Source organism: Protomyctophum bolini (assembly GCF_963924005.1).
Source record: "Protomyctophum bolini genome assembly, chromosome: 16".
In the NCBI taxonomy this organism is placed as follows: Eukaryota; Metazoa; Chordata; class Actinopteri; order Myctophiformes; family Myctophidae; genus Protomyctophum; species Protomyctophum bolini.
In genome coordinates, this window is record NC_137877.1 from 13,341,267 (window position 1) to 13,362,272 (window position 21,006).

At 41.5% G+C, this 21,006-nt stretch overlaps 1 protein-coding gene and 1 long non-coding RNA gene across 2 annotated transcripts in view; one reads left to right on the forward strand and one right to left on the reverse strand.

The window, feature by feature from the left end:
• LOC308331010 overlaps positions 1-21,006 on the reverse strand; it is a 302,214-nt gene that overhangs the window by 119,646 nt on the left and 161,562 nt on the right. The window lies entirely within an intron of this gene.
• On the forward strand, positions 3,006-18,578 carry lcp1 (lymphocyte cytosolic protein 1 (L-plastin)). The gene is made up of 16 exons (XM_080786242.1): positions 3,006-3,194; positions 6,316-6,414; positions 7,539-7,687; positions 8,209-8,332; positions 9,371-9,503; positions 10,137-10,218; positions 11,529-11,694; positions 12,209-12,351; positions 12,866-12,961; positions 13,656-13,851; positions 14,460-14,538; positions 15,063-15,177; positions 15,847-15,980; positions 16,469-16,589; positions 17,187-17,311; positions 18,062-18,578. Exons 2-16 carry the CDS (start codon positions 6,345-6,347, stop codon positions 18,192-18,194), a joined length of 1,866 nt encoding a protein of 621 aa, XP_080642368.1. The 5' UTR covers positions 3,006-3,194; positions 6,316-6,344; the 3' UTR covers positions 18,195-18,578.

The window sequence follows — 21,006 nt, forward strand, 5'->3', positions numbered from 1 at the left end:
GAGAGAGGTGTGCTTCGTGGCCTCAAAGAGGGAATGCAGAGAGAGGTGTGCTTCGTGGCCTCTGGAGAGGTGTGCAGAGAGAGGTGTGCTTCGTGGCCTCAAAGAGGGAATGCAGAGAGAGGTGTGCTTCGTAGCCTCTCCATGACGGGTGTGGGGTGTGTGTGGGAGCAGGTAGATGATGGCATCCTCCACACCAGGTCAGAATATATATATTTTTTAACTTCTTTCCACAATTGTTATAGTACGTACGGTATTTTCTTGCACATTCTGTGATGTTTTTTTTAACGGTAATTGATATGCACACGTTATTTGGATAATAATAACCAGTCTATATTTGGCCATCCGGTTTCCTAGAACATTTCTATGTACTTCTTAAAGGACCACTTCACCACTTTTCAACCTACCTTCATATATTTGGTCCCCACTAATGTTCATGATAAAATGCCACAATTTCTTTCTACTCGGTCTGTGTCTCATAGGAGGGCTGTGGGCAGTTCAGAAACCCGTCCACCATGACATCATCGATGGGGAATCCCAGCTAATAGAAACGGCAGGCTTTCTATTCCTGAAAAGTTGCAATGCGATAATGGAAGCCATCGTTCTCATAATAAAAATCTAAATATATAAATGTAAAAATCTGCCTAATGATGTCACTGGTGGGCAGGTTACTGAACAGTCCTTCTATGAGATACAGACAGAGTAGAAATAAAAATGCAGTATTTTATCATGAACATTAGTGAGGGCCAATTATATGAAGATTAGTTGAAAAGTGGTGAAGTGGTCCTTTAATATATAATTTAGTACCAGCTGCCGTTTATTTCTTATGAGTAGTTTCATTATAGGCTAACTATGTATATGTAAAACATTGTTTTCAGATATGTAGATAATTAGGGCTAATGTTTTATGTTTTTCAGCCTATGCAATTCAATTCAATTCAAAGGGCTTTATTGGCACGAGAAAACATACGTTTACATTGCCAAAGCAGAAAGAACAATACAACAATACAGCAATACAATCAAAACAAAAATTATGTACTTTGAAGGTCAGAATCTTCAATAGATCAACTTCTGTGTACCAAGATAACTCGATGCAGGTATAGTGCAGGAATATACACAATTATGCAGTGCACCTGAAGGAATTGTCTTCATTAGTGCTACTCTGGGGCTCCCTCTACTGGCTGTTCTTCAGATGACAGGGAGGAGAGCTTCCAGAAGGAGAGCAACAAATGGCACATGATGTCTGCACTTGCAGGGATGTCTTCAAGATGTCTTCACCTCTTCAAGATGTCTTCACCTCTTCAAGATGTCTTCAAGATGTCTTCACCTCTTCAAGATGTCTTCACCTCTTCAAGATGTCTTCAAGATGTCTTCACCTCTTCAAGATGTCTTCACCTCTTCAAGATGTCTTCACCTCTCCAGGCAGCTCCAGGTGAGAGAGAGCAGAGGGAGATGAACAAAATAATAAATATATATTTTGTAACACACTTTCCATTTGAAACAAATCTCAAAGTGCTACAAAGCAAGGACAACTGTGTGTGTGTGTGTGTGTGTGTGTGTGTGTGTGTGTGTGTGTGTGTGTGTGTGCGCGCGCACACACACATCAGTAGATAAATTACAATGTTATTTTATGGTACTTAAAATTAACCATACACGTATAAAAGAATCACCTGGTTTAGTCATTGTAAACGTCCGGGACAACTTTGACGATGGAGAGATGGCCACTATAGTTCCACACTCACTCCAGAGAGCCACTATTGTTCCACGCTCACTCCAGAGGGCCACTATATTTGCACACTCACTCCAGAGGGCCACTATATTTGCACACTCACTCCAGAGGGCCACTATTGTTCCACGCTCACTCCACAGGGCCACTATTGTTCCACACTCACTCCAGAGGACCACTATTGTTCCACACTCACTCCAGAGGGCCACTATATTTGCACACTCACTCCAGAGGGCCACTATAGTTCCACACTCACTCCAGAGGGCCACTATAGTTCCACACTCACTCCAGAGGGCCACATTGCATATTATTGTCGCAGCAAAAATAGCCGATCTACAAGCTCAAAGCGCATTGCACTGTGACACGTTTTGAGCTTATAGATGTAGATCGGCTATTTTTGCTATATTTGAATTCAAATCCTGAATAATTCTTTGCTATTTTTGAAATAGTAATCCTTAAAAGTAACCTTTTTTAATTTAATTTCAAATGCATTTAGTTATAGTTATGTTAATTTTATGAATGAAATACAATGACTACACCAGGTGATTATTTTATACGTTTATGGGTTTCTTATAAGTAGCATAAAAGAACATTGTACTTTGTACTTTCTCTACTAATGTTCAACAGCAGCCCACACTGGAGGAAGAGGCAGTTGGTACGTCCTTCCTGGCATTTAAAAGGTTGACCACCACCTTTTGGGGGTTTGCCCCCAGCCAGGCCATTACTGTGGGACCCCCAAATGTATTATGTTCTTAACTTCTTGGCTGCGGAAACCACCTTTTGATGCCAGGCAAGGAACCCCCTCCATTGGAAGATTTGGCAAGATTTGTCTACATTTATTTTGAAATTTGTCCGATCTACGCTTAATAATAAATAAATAAATAAACTTTTTGATAGATACATATTTAACAGTTAAACTGAACTCTACTTTATTTAATCACTTTTGTATATATGTCCTATTCAAAACCTTAAAAAAATAAATTGCGACACATGATTGTAGAATAGCTCTTGCTGATCAAATGCTGAAAAATAAAGGGCCTTGATACGAAAAAGGGTTGAAAACCACTGCACTAAACTACAATTACAATGTAGGCATTTAGCAGCAAACTATACCTCTAAACGCCTCCATTCACCTTGATAGCGGTGTCTGTGTGTGTCTGTGCTGGGCAGGCAGCACCGTCGTTACCATATAAAGACAAAACATCTTTCATTCCTCTTTCTGAAGTGTAACGTGTCACTTCCTTCCTCGTAGGGAGATTTGAATAGATGCTGTGCTGCTGTGTCCGTGCTGCACCGTGCCTGTCAGTCATACATACGTACAGTACGTACGGGGAGTAGCGCTGCAGCCGAGCACTACGCACCGCCAGGGAGCTGAAGAGCACAACACACAGACGGACATTCGACAGGGCCACCACCACGCACAACCCAGCCAACCCCAGAGCTCAACCCAGCCTCCTCATCTCACCTCTCAGGTAACTTAAAGATGTGACACTGTCTGTCCGTCTCGGCCCTAAACGCCTCGCAGAGGAGCGCTAAGTGAGGAATTGTGTGTGTGTGTGTGTGTGTGTGTGTGTGTGTGTGTGAGTGTGTGTGTTTACAGCTTTGAATAAGTTTATAGGCTTCAGCAGATGAGAGAGAGAGAGAGAGAGAGAGTGTGTGTAAATCAATGTGATTGCACTTCCCCTTGACGGGACACTGTAAAATCCAGAAAGTTATAAATGGGGTTATGGTGATGGTCCATTTGTACATTCCCGTAGTTAAATTGACACTGATGGTCATTACTGTGTATAGCAGACTGTGTGGTTTGTTGAAATAATAAGTGCTTTAGTAAATTAATCCAGACCTAATCTAGTGTAACTGCGGCCCACACTGCGTATATTCTCAAATCCTGCTAAATATAGAACAGCAAAAATGCTAATGAAAGACAATTTTCTTTTAAGAATTTGGTTAAAACAATAGAAATAAAAAAGATATTCAGCAGTATCACTTGTCCTAAATATTAGAAGAAGCATGGAGGCCAAATACAACCACCCCAGTTGTAAAGTGTAATATTATATTAACATACTCTTCCATACTAGATTTGGCAAAACATAACATTGTATTCACTTCACACACACAAAAGGTTACGTAGTAGGGCTTTAAAGAAGCAGAACAGGGCCCTGGAACCCTGGAGAGAGAGGAGAAGTGCGACCATGCTGCAATGAGCTCAAGAGGAAGTTTGTGGGCAGACCTCTGTTCCAAGTTCCAACTGCTAACAGAAAACACACAATCCAAACGCGTATACAACAAGAAAACGCACTGTTATGAGAGCTTAGCCTTACATGTACCTGCACACTGACAGATAACGTGAAGGGATTAAAGACGCATTAAGGCAGCGAATGAGACCAAAGCATAATTGTGCTGATAACGGCGATTTGTGATTGCCTATGCAAAATGTTCCCATCATGCAAGCATGCGGCTTAAACCACGGCAGATGCTGTCTTGTTGATAAGATAAGGCCGGTCCCTGTGCTGTTTTTATGGCCCACAAGCACCTATACTGCATGCTGTGTAAATTACTGTTATAAATGATCTCAGTCCTTTATACCTGGTGTAAACTATATATATATATTTTTTTATTAGTTTCTTGAACAGGGGCCATGCACAAGTATTTATTGGGCCAGAGTTAACCGTGATATAGCTAATTTGCATCTGCAGTCTCTGGGCAGGAAGATGTCAAATGAAATTAAATAAATACAAACGATACAATACAATACATTACAGAGTAGACAATTTAAAATGATTACAGTTAACACAGTATCATACTGTATACCTATAAAACAGAATTATGCATTACATAATTATTCTCCATATTGGAGAACAGTTGGTTCCATACAAGGGTTTAGATTCAAGTTAGATCAGTGGTTCTCAAGCTTTCTCATGTCAATAAAATTAATAGTTTTACTTTTGGACCATGGTACCTCCATCTGAAAATATTTTGTTCCAGGGAGGGACCCCCATAGAAGATTTGTGGGACCCCACTCTCTGAGAACCACTGCTTCAGTTTAGTGATCAGTGATCACATGTGATGCGACACTAAAGCTGAGGTTAACTTTTAAAGTTTTAAATCAGTCCGTTTTAAATCAGATGATGCACCGAGTAAAGGCCAGTCCACGCCAATGAACATCCTTGCAACTCATTGCAAGGATGTCTCATATACAGTGACTCATACAACACGATGAATCAATCATCACATACTGAAACGTAAGAAATGTCTCGTCCATCATGTGACCTCCAACCACTTCCTGTACTTACAAGTACGTCATGTGACCACCAGGCAGCACTTCCTGCTCTGCTCCGCGTTGCTTCATAACAGTGCGTTCCTCATCTGATGTGTGAAACCTTTTGCCTCACGCTTCTCGTATCCTGTTCTTAAAAACGATTGTCACACACTATGAAGAGTGTAACTTGGCTGCAAAGTGAGAAATCATTATATCGTACACATGCACTGTCAGTCCGGTTGCTACAGTGTAGTTTACTTAGCAGTACAGTATGTCACACTATTATCATTATATATTTTTCATTTGAATCAAAAGGAACATGACCTGGCCACCGATGCTGTTTTATCCCCCTGCTTCTCGCTCTCCTAGTAAGCGAACTGATCTGTAAAGTCTACATTTTTAAACATAATTGTAAAAGGAATAGTTTGTTTTCCAGAGATATTGGCTATAAGTATAAGGCTGTGTTTTACCGGCCAAAAGAAAGAAAGGTCATAATAATCAACAATGAAGCCCCCAACTTATATCTCCCCATGCAGGAAGTTAAACAAGACCACGCCAACGGGTCGCCATGCAACTCCTTGCACCTTTGGTGTGGTTTGGGCTTTACACACCAGCAGCGGCACAAATAAACAAAATTTGACATATCGATAGATAGATAGATGTATCGTATATCGCGATATATCAATATTATATCCCGACGATATGTATCGATTTCTTTTTTAGGGGGGGGGGGGGGGGCTAGTGTGTGATATGAAATGTGAGCTGTAATCATATTCCATCACATTCACGTGCTTTTGGAGAGAAATGAGACAGACTCCATGCAGTCACTTTCAGTAGTAGAGGCCTGCAGAGGGGAGCTGTATGTGTCTGTGACTGTGCCCAGGTGATGGTCGTTATTGATGCTCATTAATGCATCAAGGAAGGCAATTATGTTTGCAATGTAGTTAAATAAAAATTGTGAAAAAAGCTTGGGGGGGGGGATATAAATCATTAAAAAAAAGTGTTTTGGTCATTTGTCTGGAAAATAATTGTTGAAAATATCATGAAAAATCGTATCGTGAACCTCATATTGTGATACCTATCGTATCGTGAGTTGAGTGTATCGTTGCATGCCTACCGAAAATGCATCATCATCAACTATTCCCTGTGTCTCTCAGGGTCCTGCTTCTTCCCTCTCTTCACTGAAAGAAATCTACAAGCTCACAACTCGTCTTTGTGATCTTGCACTGTTTGATCTAATTTGGCCTTAATGTTCACCCCCAGAATGGGGACACTCGCTGGGGTTCAAGGGTTTAAACTAAACCAACTTGGTTCCTCTGTTGTGGTGGTTTCAGATCCTGCTGATTTATTCAAGACTTTCAAGATGGCTGCCACCACCACGCCCATCTCTCCAGAGGAGTTGGAGGAACTGAAAGAAGCTTTCACCAAGATTGGTAGGAAACGCTGCTGACCAGGAACAATGCATGCACGAGAGACCCCATTATTCCCTTTACTGAAACCAATATAGAAGAATTTAATGGATTCATCCATGCAACTTTAACTCTACCAGTGTTATTTTTATAGACAAATTGACCAAGAACATCCATACTTAACCTATTTAGGACAGGAACGCATATACATACCTTATAGCTTTTAACTACTTTATCCACAATTTCAAACTTTAGCAGAAAAATAGCAGATCTACAAGCTCATAGCGCAGCACCGAGTGCCGTGCTACGAGCTTGTAGATCTGCTATTTTTTAGAAAAATCCTGAAAATGTGTGCAAATCTTTGAAGTTTGAATATAATATTCTTTCACAGCGAACGTTTTTAACTCGAATATTAGTTTATGGGGGGGGGGGGGGTTCCTGGAACATATTTTCAAATGGGGGTCGGCGGCCAATTTCATATAATTTTTGGGATCCTTGACATGAAATGGTGTGAGCACCACTGACAGAAACAGTGTTTTCAGAAAACTGTCATGATTTAGAAGACATTTTGTAGAATCTGGTTTTAATGTGTTAAGCACATCCCGGAACTTTGCCGTTTGATGAAAATCAAAAGAGCATGGGTATGTTTGTCAATTGTCACCATCGTCACAGTGCACTTACCCTTGAACTTTGACCTTTTCATCAAAGATGAAATAATCTGCAACACTCACAAAATGTCCTTAATTACGAGCAACATGCAATGTGGACTTGGATCCATGCATTTTGGCAGAGGAAGTCGTTATAATGCTTTGGTGAGTTGATTTGTGAGGGATATATCACGATTTGTAATGCCACAATATTATTATTTTTTTCCCCAGAAAGACTCACTGACTGATGTTGTTTGGTTGCATTGAAGTGTATGATTGGACTTTTCATGGTCTATATTGTTTAGAATTGTTTTAAAATGTTCTAGTATAATAAAGGCAAAGTAGTGTGGGAGAAAAAAATCAATAAATCGCAATATCAAATCTAATCGCAATATATTTCGCAAAATATAAATCGAATCGGCACCTTAGGTATCGAGTTGCACTCCTCCTACTTCTTCTTGAAGTCGTTTTAATACTTTGACCTTTTCGTCTCGTCACCAGATGTGGACAGCAATGGCTTCATCAGCAAAGATGAGCTCAACGCGCTCTTCAAGGCCGCCAACCTGCCGCTGCCCGGCTACCGCATCAGAGAGATCATCCAGGAGCTGACCAAGACCGGAGACCAGCTCACCTTCGATCAGTTCACTGAAGTATGTATATGGTACCTTTGTTAGTACTACACATGTATTGGGGTGCAAGCAGCAACCAGTGTTGATTTCAAGATTGAATATTATATTTTGATCGTTAACCCATTCTGGGCGGGAACCCCTTTTGGTATTTTAACTAAGCATTATGTTATACTTTAGCTATTGACGTCGGGTCTACTGTAAATCACAATTTTACAAGAGTAAAAAAAAGGTGTTCACTCAAAAACCTTATTGCCTTGGGGAAGTTGCTATTTCACAGCCTACTAGGATTATACCAGGGGCCTTGTCGCTGACCAGGGGCCGATTATACCAGGGGCCTTGTGGCTGACCAGGGGCCGATTATACCAGAGGCCTTGTGGCTGACCAGGGGCCGATTATACCAGGGGCCTTGTGGCTGCGAAGCCACTTGCCAAGCGGCATTAGGTGCTTTTCCATCAAGCCTGTATTCACATTTTTGAGGCGTTTCCATTTTTCCATCCATTTTAACACATTTTAACCATGTGATTTGCATGTATTTTCTTCAGGTTGTTCATGGACTGAAGAGCTCAGAGGTGTCTAAAACCTTCAGGAAGGCCATTATTAAGAAGGAAGGGCTCCGTGCCATTGCAGGAACGTCTGAGCAGTCTGGCACACAACATTCTTATTCAGGTCAGTTAAAACCCATTTTGACCTGAGACCAGAAAGTAGGCTTTTTTTTTTAATCACAAAACCTGCCTTTGTACTGGTGAGTATAGCTAAATCGTTCTTTGTATTTTTGCAGAAGTCGAGAGGCTGTGCTGCATGTCATGCGACTGCAGTTAATGGAGAGTCCCATAGCCCTAATAATTCAAAATGCAACAATTTACAATTTAGGCATTTAGCAGACGCTCTTGATCCAGAGCGACTTACATTAAGCAAAAACAAAAGCATGGCATCGCATATAAAAAAGTAGTTATCATGAATCATGTATAAACTAAGAACGTAACAGTGGAGTATCTATGTCAGCTATACATACTATACTATATTATATATTATACAATATACATGTGTACTATAAAGCAGGGGTCTGCAACCTTTTTTTAATTAAGTGCCATGTTTGTATTTTCTAGATCGCCAGTGTGCCATATCAACATTAATTAATTTTAATGACACCACGTGAAAAATGCCAACATATTTTGCTTGTCCACAAATATAACGTTTTTCCTTATTTTTAAATATTTTCTTTCATGTTGTTATAATGATCATTATACTCAGGGCAATAACAGAGTTCAGTTTTAATTAATGTAGAATGCAGGATGTAATTTACACACAAATGTGAGGGATTTGACTCATTTAAAAAAATAGTTTATTTAAAACCAAAAATACTCTCTCACACACTTGCCAGTGTGCCTGTGATCACCCTCCTTTGTGCCAATGTTGGCACTGGTGCCTAAGGTTGCCTACCCCTGCTATAAAGGGCTATGACTACATAAAATGCACTTCTAGTGCTGTCTACGTAACAAGCTATAAGTCTGTCTAAAATACTATCTAAGTCTACATAAAGTGCTATCTAAGGGGCTAGGCTAGGGCACGTGCTACGGGCCATGGTGGAGTCTGAAGAGGTGGGTTTTCAGACTACGGCGAAAGTTTGGGATTAGGCATTAGGGCTATGGAACAGAGCTACTGTACCAAAATGACCAATACTTAATGTTTTCTCTCTTTCTACAGAGGAGGAGAAGGTGGCCTTTGTGAACTGGATAAATAAAGCCCTGGAGAATGATCCCGACTGTAAGCACGTTCTACCCATGGACCCCAACAACGACGACCTGTTCACCACAGTGGGAGACGGAATCGTTCTATGGTAAAACTACCAAAGCTTCATGTCTCTTGTTTTAGGAGAATGAATGAAAACCGGGACATCTGGTTCTCTCTCTTTTCCACTGCATTACAGTGGGTTTCAACCTTTTTCATATCGAGGCCCATTATTTTTTGGGGGTCATTTGAGCCACGGACAACCATTTGATGAAAAGTTGCCTCGTAGACGGAAAACTAAAGAATGCTGTTATCGTTGGATAAGATCTTAAGATCCACAATTCCATGCTGTATTGATGTTGGTATTAGGAGAGACAACAGGCAAACGTTGACCAAAATGTAGACTTCTTGTAAATTAAGTAATGCAGATGTTTAACAAGAATGTAACTCTTGCGAGTGTAAAATTAAACCAAATAGGCCCGTTGGGGTCCATTTCCTAATCATACATGAAGACATACTGTACAGACAGACATAGATTGGGACAGACATTGCTGGTCATTGGAGCGGCTGCACCACTCAAAAAGAAAATAACAAAAATAACCATTCTACAAAAGATGTTATTATTATTATGTACTATTTCTGTTTTCTCCTAAAGTTTTAGGTTATGGAATGTTTCTGGCTCACCCTTCGTAGTCGTAAAAGAGCCATTCATTTATTTTCTCTTGCTTGTGTGTGTGTTTAGTAAGATGATCAACCTGTCAGTCCCCGACACCATCGATGAGAGGACCATCAATAAGAAGAAACTCGACACCTTTACCAAACAGGTAAATCCTAGTGCCAGTCAACGGCAGGTGACCAGACCATACTGTTTTTGAGCGATACTGTGTCGCCATATAGCTTTTAATCACTTTAAACATTATTTTAAACTTGAGCTGTTGAAAAAAAGCAGATCTACAAGCTTGTAGCGCTTGGTGCCACGCTACGAGCTTGTAGATCTGCTATTTAAAAAAGAAATCTTGAAAATGTGTCTTTGATTTAGTCTTAGTCTTATGAATGACACACATTTAGTCTCTAGTCCCATTTAGTCTTCTGAAATTCTTTAGTCTTAGTCGACTAAATATCACTGAATATATATTATTTCACAGCAAACATTTTTAACGCCTACGTATCTTTGCTTCTGTGGGGTCCCAGGAACAAAGTAATTCTGGGGGTCCTTGACATGAAATAGTTTGGGCACCACTGATATAGAAACGATGATGATTGGATGTTTGGAAGACATTTTTGTAGAATCTGTTCTCGGGTCTTAATGGGTTAAGCCTGAGCCACAGAGATGGAGCTGGGCCCAGAGCCACAGAGATTTATACATCTGAACAGTAAAACAGTATAATAATTAGTGCAATGTCCTACATTTCTGGTGTGAAATGTTCCATATAACCTGAACCTGGCCCTTAACTCTGTCCTGTCCACTGTCCTCCTAACAGGAGAACCTGAACCTGGCTCTTAACTCTGTCCTCCTAACAGGAGAACCTGAACCTGGCCCTTAACTCTTTCCTCCTAACAGGAGAACCTGAACCTGGCTCTTAACTCTGTCCTCCTAACAGGAGAACCTGAACCTGGCTCTTAACTCTGTCCTCCTAACAGGATAACCTGAACCTGGCTCTTAACTCTGTCCTGTCCACTGTCCTCCTAACAGGAGAACCTGAACCTGGCCCTTAACTCTGTCCTGTCCACTGTCCTCCTAACAGGAGAACCTGAACCTGGCCCTTAACTCTGTCCTGTCCACTGTCCTCCTAACAGGAGAACTTGAACCTGGCCCTTAACTCTGTCCTCCTAACAGGAGAACTTGAACCTGGCCCTTAACTCTGTCCTGTCCACTACTGTCCTAACAGGATAACTTGAACCTGGCTCTTAACTCTGTCCTGTCCACTGTCCTCCTAACAGGAGAACCTGAACCTGGCCCTTAACTCTGTCCTGTCCACTGTCCTCCTAACAGGAGAACCTGAACATGGCCCTTAACTCTGTCCTGTCCACTGTCCTCCTAACAGGAGAACCTGAACCTGGCTCTTAACTCTGTCCTCCTAACAGGAGAACCTGAACCTGGCTCTTAACTCTGTCCTGTCCACTGTCCTAACAGGAGAACCTGAACCTGGCTCTTAACTCTGCGTCAGCCATCGGCTGTCACGTGGTGAACATCGGTGCTGAGGACCTGAAGGAGGGCAGGCAGCACCTGGTCCTCGGTCTGCTGTGGCAGGTCATCAAGATCGGACTGTTTGCTGACATCGAGCTCAGCAAAAACGAAGGTGTGTGTGTGTGTGTGTGTGTGTGTGTTGAAATGGTCTATGCTTATAGGCTATTCAGGTAAATAGTTAATGCTCACACCAGACAAAAACGTCGCCTCATTTGGGATTTTACAGCTTGAGAGAAGATACAGAGGCGGCGGAACGACTGGAGCTCTGCAACACTGTTTTGACAGCATATTCCGATTTAGTCATAGTCTTTTGAATAACACGCCATTTAGTTTGAGTCCTATTTAGTCATCTGAAATTGTCTAGTCTTATAACTAAACTAAATTCACACACACATATATCATATACCGATGGCAGGGGAAACCATGCAAGGCACCAACCAGCACATCGGGAACAGAATCTTGCTCAAGGACACTTCGACACTAAATCTGGGGGAAACTTGCGGTTCATATCTGGCCACTCTACCCCTGATCCACCGCCGCCCCGTTTCTTAGTCTTAGTAATTAACGCTCTACAATGTTGCAGCAAGTCAATGGTGCCACTCAAACAAAATACTTGATCTTTTCAGCTCTGATCGCCCTGCTGCGTGACGGCGAGAGTCTGGAGGACCTGATGAAGTTGTCCCCAGAGGAGCTGCTGCTGCGCTGGGCCAACTATCACCTGGAGGAGGCCGGATGTCCCAAGCTCAACAACTTCAGCTCTGACATCAAGGTAACACAGGAGGACACTCTCCTGTAAACATATTCATAGAAATAATGGACGTACATACAGTACAGTATGACATATTGTATGTATGTGTGGGGTATGTTTGTGTAATGGGGTATCAACGTGTGTATGGGGTATCAACCTTGGGCCCGGGGACCACCAGGGGTCCAAACTGGATCCTGTAACTCAGAGAGGGGACCCATTAAGGGTCCGTTTTTCTTCCATTTGTATTTTGTACACTCTCGGAGTTAAATGATCACTGAGGATGTTACAGTGTAGATTGGGGTCCCATTCCCATCCCATTAAGTGGCTCATGCCTAGAAAGGTGCTGCTATATAATTAAAGTTATTATACAAAGTAAGGAGTCCGTACCGTAGCATAAATGTTAAAGTGGGTTCCTTGAAATCTATTCAAAGGAATCACTGCATTATATAATGTGTCAAGACATACAGTACAGTGACACGCATGAATTACTGTTGAGTCTCAAGATGAGAGCCACTGATGTGTGTTTAAATTGCAGGACTCTAAGGCTTACTACAACTTACTGAACCAAGTGGCTCCCAGCGGAGATGACGAGTGCATTCCACCTATTGCCATCGACATGTCAGGAATCAGGGTAAGTGTGCAAGTCTTTCACTTTAATTCCATGATGGAAGTCAAATGGGATCTGATCAGGCTGCAACGCCAACTTTGTCCAAATTTGTGTCACATGAAGTCAAGATCTATATATGAAGCCATGCCGGTGTTTATGGTTTATTTATCTACCTTGATTTCATAGATTGTAGTTCTGGTATTTTTGCTATTTTTCTGTGATATTGTTGTACGGCCAAGTATAAAATAGGGCCTACGTGGTTAAACATACTGATCGTTTTAGTTGATTTTTTCTTTCACGTCAATTCATTGATATATCAGAGAATCTCGCTTCTCATTTATGTAACCGCTAGAATAATCGCTAAGTATTATAAATCGATGCAGCCCCACATATACTGTAGGACCGCATTGGAAAGCAGTGTATCGTTACACTTTACATCTATCTGGTCTATCCTGGTTCTAAGTGGCGTTTAACTAGTAGTCTACTAGAGCCCCAATGTGAACTCTGGCATTTTGAGTACCCTAAAGTTTTATGTTAGAAATGTTGAGTATGGGTCCCCCAGCAACTAGAAACTGCCGGATGCTAACTTGCATAATGTTGAGCAATTTCATCATGCTTTAAGTAGCATGTGACGTGTCAAACTGGTGGGTTTTCATGATTCTGAATCCATTCCAAGCATTAGTTTAGCAAAGAAAAACACTTGTCAATAACATTGCAGGAGCCAGATGACTTGCAGAGGGCAGAGTGCATGCTGGTCCAGTCGGAGCGGCTGGGCGCGCGGCAGTTCGTCACAGCTACGGACGTGGTGCGCGGGAACCCCAAGCTGAACCTGGCCTTCGTGGCCAACCTGTTCAACAAGTACCCAGCGCTGAAGAAGCCAGAGAACCAGGACATCGACTGGAGCTCCATTGAGGGTGAGCGCAGAGCGGAGCGCAATCGCGTATGAGGCGCTAATTATAGTTTTTTTTTCTTTCTTTTTTTCGTTCGCGTTTTTGTTCATTTCAGTTTAGTTATTATCAGTGGGCTGTTCATTTCAGTTTAGTTATTATCAGTGGGCTGGTCATTTCAGTTTAGTTATTATCAGTGGGCTGTTCATTTCAGTTTAGTTACTTATCAGTGGGCTGTTCATTTCAGTTTAGTTATTATCAGTGGGCTGGTCATTTCAGTTTAGATCACTTTATAGTTTAGATATATTTTTGAAAGTTTTTTATTAGTTTCAGACAGTGTTAGTTTTAGTTTTTTGTGGAGACTTGAAAATCCAACAATGCACCAATGCCTCTTCATTCATGCTTGTGTGTTGATTGATGATTGACCAAATTGACAATTACTAAAAGAAAGATTTCCTTTCATGTTTATTTCGTTTTGCAAGTGCACAATATCATTTATTCTAAACGTCTAGTTTTTAGTTTTATCTAGCTCAGATTCCAAATAGTTTGTTGTTGTTGACTGCTTAAATCAGCTACCCCCCCCACAGCACATGCATCTCATTAATGTATTTCCCATGGTCCTTTTTTCCTGTCAGGTGAGACCAGGGAGGAACGCACCTTCAGAAACTGGATGAACTCACTGGGGGTCAACCCTCGTGTCAACCACCTCTATGTGTAAGGATGCTCATTTAAGCAATATTGCACGAGAGGGTGTTCTTCTGCAATACCTATAATTATACAACAGGTCGTTTCGAGGAAGCAATTTTAGTCATGACGCCATGTTCATGACCATTAAGTCCATGCACTTCCCCTCCACAAGGGGAGGGGAAGTGCACTAAAGCATTTTGGGCATTGTAGGAATTCAGCAATCCAGTCAAACCCTAGTCAAACACACAGACTTCATTATTATTCTGGCCATAGGGTGCACATTTCTAATTGTGCTACTGTTATCTACTAGTACTATTAAAATTGAGTGACTACAGTTTCTTAACTTACTTCCAGCGGTGAAATGTCCCTTTAAGAAAGAATCATGGTGGCAGTTATTTACAGGAAGTTGTTCATAACATGACAACAACCGCTATGAAAGTTTGTGAGGGCCAGAATAAAAGGTGTTTGTCTACTGTCAGTTCTGTATTACTTCATTCTGTATACTGTACATCCATGTTGACACTGTGTGTGCATGTGTGTGTGTGTTACAGAGACCTTGATGATGCATTAATCATCTTCCAGCTGTATGAGAAGATCAAGGTTCCAGTAGACTGGGACAAAGTCAACAAACCTCCCTATTCTAAACTCGGAAGCAACATGAAGAAGGTACGAGGGAATCTAGACGTGACAGTTTGTATTTAGTTCCACGTCTTGGACGGGACTTTGTGAGAGCCTTATGGATGCCATAGTCACAGACATAGTTAGTCACAATGACGACATAATCTCATGGATTAAAGTTCTCAGTCGCCATGACTGATTTCAGTCATTCGGATTCCATAGAAGCCAGCGTTGTATGCGCATGATTTATTCAGCTGTTTAGCCTAAAACATCGTCATTACATTTTTAGTCTTGAGGTTTTATTTTGCTTCATTCCATCTTCCAATCTGACTAAAAGCCTGATTTATGTACTTCTGCTCTGTTGCCCCCGAACTGTGGAACACACTCCCCTCCCCGCCCACCTGAGGGCACCGCAGTCGGTTGACCTTTTTTTAAGAAAGGACTAAAGACTTTCCTTTTTAACGAAGCATTTTTATAGCTACTAGCCAAGCCAATTTGGTTCCATTTGTACACTCTCAGTTACAGCCACATCAGTGTCCATTTGGTTCCTATAACTATATCCATAATTTATCTGGGGGCCCCCTGGAACCCACTCAAGGACCCCTGGGGGGTCCTTGAGTGTGAGTTCACTCAAGGACCCCTGGGGGGTCCTTGAGTGAACCACTGCTTTAGTTTAAATCAGGCATGAATGAACCTTGCCCCGTCCGTGTCCTGTAGTTGGAGAACTGTAACTACGCGGTGGCGCTGGGCAAGACCGAGGCTAAGTTCTCTCTGGTGGGCATCGCGGGACAGGACCTCAACGAGGGGAACCGCAAGCTCACCCTGGCTCTGCTCTGGCAGCTCATGAGGAGGTAAGGACGTCGCTCCCGCCCGCCACTTCATAATCACCAGTGTTTTGACAGCAAATTTAGATTTTAGTTTTAGTCATAGTCTCTTGAATAGTTTTAATTTTGCTTTAGTCACATTTTAGCCACCTGGAATGTTTTAGTGTTGGTCTAGTTTTAGTCGACTAAATATCATACGATTCATACTAAAATCAACTAACAATAAGATAATGTTATACGGAATATGATGCTTCGCTATTGCCGCACCAAGCACAGACTTTTAAATGGAGCAACCAACCAGCAATCAATTTAATGTTTCACTTTTGGTGTCTGGTTAAATTTAAATTTAATTTAATATTTAAAAAAAAGAGGTGAAGTTTTTCCGTCGTCCAAAGGTTTAATTTGGACTCTTATCATAGGTGTCGGTGACACGTTGATAACTTGTAGATCTGTTATATTTGCTGAGTGACAGGTCAGTGTCCTCTTGTTACTGAATGCCGTCCGTGTCTCCTCAGGTACACACTGAACATCCTGGAGGACCTGGGGGAAGGGAACAAAGTGAATGACGACGTCATCGTGTCCTGGGCCAACGGCATGCTCACACAGGCGGGAAAAAACACATTCAGTGGCTTCAAGGTGAGCTCCTCCTTCTGCTGATGCTCCCTGTTTTCAGGTTCTTTATTATTTGTCTCCCGAGGAAGAAAGGGCCCGCATGCAAGCGTAGCCCTTATGTCCATGTCGCCGCAGTGCAGCGCCAAAATACATCTTTCTTGCATCAAAGAAAAATAAAACAAAAAAGGGGGGGGGGGGGGGGGGGGGGTAAGAAGACATCACATTTCAAGTAAGATTGATAATACTCGGCTGTGCAGGCACGTTTTTGGACGATTATAATTAATATTCTGTCTCTAAATTCAATCTAAGAGAACACAAATGAAACAAGGGGGATTGTTTTTTTGGGGGGGAGGGGGGGGGGGGACCACTCTAATCCTATATAGACATAGTTGACTCGGGGGTCCCTGGCTGGAACAACATATTTTCAGATGGGGGTCAGCGGCCAAATACATATAATTCTGGGGATCCTTGACATGAAATAGTTTGAGAACCACAATAGGCTTTTCGGACCCCATCAGCACCCGATTGATGCCGTCCATCCTCCCTGGTTCTTAAAGGTGATTTACTGTATACTACTGTACGTACAGTACCAAAGACAGAGGTTTTTGTATGTGTGTATAGGATGGCGCCATCAGCAGCAGCATGCCCGTTCTGGACCTGATAGACGCCATCCAGCCTGGCTCTATTCGCTACGACCTGCTGAAGACCGAGGACCTCACGGAGGAAGAGAAGCTCAACAACGCAAAGTAGGTGTACTACTATAGATAGACAGCTTTCTGCGTTTCTGTGTGTGTACCACGGGAAAAAATCACACCCGCGTGAAGTGAGGGGCGCTCTTATCATCGTACATCACGTACTGTACGTCAACGGGAATTTAATTAACTTTGTGTAGGGCAAAAATTTGCTTGTCTACATAAAAAAAATAAAAAAATAAAGCTATCTATCTATCTACATGTATATGACGTAAATTCTCCATTCATTGTCAATGGCATTTAATGTTTGCGTTAGGACAAGAATCGACACTATAGCTGAATCTGAATATAGGATGGGGCTAGCACCCCTCAAAATGTGAGGACAGAAAAGTGAGGATGCCAATTGTGACGATGTAATATGATGTACTGTATGATGATAAGAGCACTGCTCACTTCACTCGAGTGTGATTTTTATTCTCAGGAATTGCATCAACTTTCTTTTTTGCTGTCTTAATGCTTAATGTTTTATTTAAAGCACTTTGAATTGACTTGTTGAATTGTGCTATAGAAATACACTTGACAAAGTTGCCATGCCTTACTTTAAAATAGGATATATTAGTGTATGTTCCTCTTGTTTGCCACTGCCAGCTATATATATATTCTCCCCCATTTAATTGTTTTGTATACTGTATGTATATCTGCCCAAGCCTGCAGTTTGACCAAACTGCGTGATAGATTTGACGATAAAAGTACACAGTAACGCCTGAACGGTCCTCTTATCCTTGTGTATCTTGTTGCCACTAGGTACGCCATCTCCATGGCGAGGAAAATCGGCGCGCGGGTGTACGCTCTGCCAGAAGACCTGGTGGAGGTGAAGTCAAAGATGGTGATGACGGTGTTCGCCTGCCTGGTGGCGCGCGGCATGAAGAAAGCATGAGTCCAAACTAGGGGTGCACGATTATGAAATTATGAGCGATATCCGATTATTTGAAGGGTCACATGATCTGCCGATACTATTTCTGAACCGATTCATACAGATATTATACGGAGGACCACAATGGAAACAAGCTGAGGCCCTATAGGGGCTTGGCCCAAAGACTGGTAAAACAGTTTAAGTGCCAGAAACGTTAAGACGAGTTGAATCCAATTATGCACTGATTGCCATGGACGATAAGAGTTTTTTATATTCTTTTTTAATCCATATTCCTCTAATCTGGTGTACAGGTTATTTTTTTATAATGGGCTAATTGGCAACCAAAGCCAAAACTGGTGACCACCAGGTGGCGCTGAAAGAGTTTTAATAAAGTATTCAATCAATAAATAGCGTGTCTGTTTTGTGTTTTCACAACTCAATGACTACTGAATGAGATGAGTACACACATTCAATATGTAGATTATTATTTAATGTTTTTTTTGCTGGTGAAAACGGATTAATCTGTATTATTTTGAGACCGTTCCGATTATCCGCATTTTTATGGCCGATATGGCTTATTCCGATTATGCTGCCGATTGATCGTGCATCCCTAGTCCAAACATCCTCATAATGTGCAAGAGTGTTGAGCAAAACGAAGGAGAAAAAAAAAGAAAGTTGTTAAATGTGTCTGTGTGGTTATATTTAACCCATTCAGGACAGGAACCCCTTTAGGTGTTTTAAGCATTGTGTTATACTTTAGCTGAAAAAGCGTGAAAATGTGTCGCAAATCTTTGAATATACCGGTATATTCTTTCAGAGCAAACGTTTTTAACTCAAATCTTTGCTTCAGATAATTGCTACAGATAATTCCGGGCGTCCTTGACATGAAAAAGGTTGAGCACCACTGACATTCTAAACAACTGTTTAGAATCGGCTTCAGTCCTTTTAACTAGCTTGTGACTACATTGGATCCATTTGGAACGCAGGTTATTTAACCGTTTTGGTTACTAAGGTTTCCATACGACAGTGACGATGTGTTAAAGGACCACTTCACCACTTTTCAATTTCAACCTATCTCCATATAATTGGTCCTCACTAATGTTCATGATAAAATACCACAATTTGTTTCCTACTCGGTCTGTCTCACATAGTAGGAGGGGCGGGCTGTGGGCTGTGGCGTCCACCAGTGACATCGTTAGGCAGCTTTTTTTTAACGAGATTTAAAAAAATATATATTTAGATTCTCATCATGAGAACGATGGCTTCCATTTTCGTATTGCAACTTTTCAGGAATAGAAAGCCTGCTGTTTCTGTTAGCTTGGATTGCCCATGGAAGATGTGGACGGGTTTCTGAATTGCCCACAGCCCTCCTATGAGACACAGACTTAATAGAAAATAATTGTGTTATCTTATTTCTCATGATCATTAGGGCCGATTCATACTCCTATTTTACCGCTGTAGTGCCGAAATGATTTTCGGCTCGTCAGAAATTTTCAGTAGCACCGAAGAGACGACTTTAGGACGGTACCCGCCCCCCCGAACCTCAAATGACGTCACATTGTAGGCTCTACAGTGCCGAACCGACTTTTATTCGGCTCTAAAATAGGAGTATGAATCGGCCCTTAGTGAGAACCAATTATATGAAGATAGGTTGAAAAGTGGTGACCCGGTCCTTTAAGTGGCAGAGAGCATTCCTCTCGCTGTCACGCTCCCACTAATCTCATAAGTAGTACCATTGGAAATAAGACTTTTGGTGAAAGATCACATACCGTATCTATGTACTCGACAATATAAAGGTTTTGAAACAAAGTGATTGTGTCCAACGCACAATTATTTTTCATGGGACATCTTCCTTGTTTATAGGTCACTGCCGCCATTTTATATTGTTTCAAGATTATTTGGCCTTACTACTTCCACTGATTTATGCATTCCAAATGATGCAAATGTGAAATAAATATGTTTTCTATTAGACGGTACTGATTTGTTTCCAACGATCAAAGGATGACCACGAACTACATTGACCACAAGCCTCCCAACACCTGAATCACTAGCCACGGCCATTGTTACCTGCGTCGGGATAGCACAAAACTAAGAAAGAAAAAAACACCCGCGTGAAGTGAGGGGCGCTCTTATCATCTATTGCTCCGTTAATGGTTATTTAATCTTGAGTAGGACAAGAATACCGATTTGCTCAGACACAGCTTGACGTAAATTCTATTAATTGTCAATGGCATTTATGTTTTATTGAAGAGTTTGTTTGTTGTGCATTTAATTGCTGACCACCCAAAAGTTCTCAGAGTGCTGATGGCAGACACCTGTGGGTGATGGGTGTAATTGTGGTGGTGGAAGGGGAGTCGAGTTGTGAATGGGTTTGTCCACCAGAGGCTGCCATTTGTATTGCCTGAGGAAATTCAACAGTTTGTGTTCGTCTACATATGATGTAAATTCTCCATTCATTGTCAATGGGAATTGATTGGAATTTAATAATAATAATAATAATAATAATTTAATATTTGTGTAGGACAAAGAAATACCGATTTTCTCCGACACATGACGTAAATTCTCCATTTGTTAAGACAGAAATCTACATTATAGCTAAATATAGAAGGGGCTCCTCCTATACAGGGGGCGAAATAAATCTGACAGCCAAGAGTTCTAAAAATATCGGTAAAAGGGACATACTGTACTTTGTGCACTCATTATCCATCTAACTAATTCTAACTACTAAAGATAATGTAACCACTTTCAACCTGGCATCCCTTATTTGAGCAAATTATATAGGCTACATCAGTGATACTCAACCTCAGGCCCGTGGGCCACATCAGGCCCGCGGGAC

Excerpts from the sequence above, each read along its gene's own strand:
- lcp1 (XM_080786242.1), top strand. The coding sequence starts at position 6,345 with ATGGCTGCCACCACCACGCCCATCTCTCCAGAGGAGTTGGAGGAACTG. Across the intron at positions 15,178-15,846 it reads TCGGAAGCAACATGAAGAAG|TTGGAGAACTGTAACTACGC; the intron begins GTACGAGGGAAT and ends CGTGTCCTGTAG. Across the intron at positions 15,981-16,468 it reads CTCTGGCAGCTCATGAGGAG|GTACACACTGAACATCCTGG; the intron begins GTAAGGACGTCG and ends GTGTCTCCTCAG.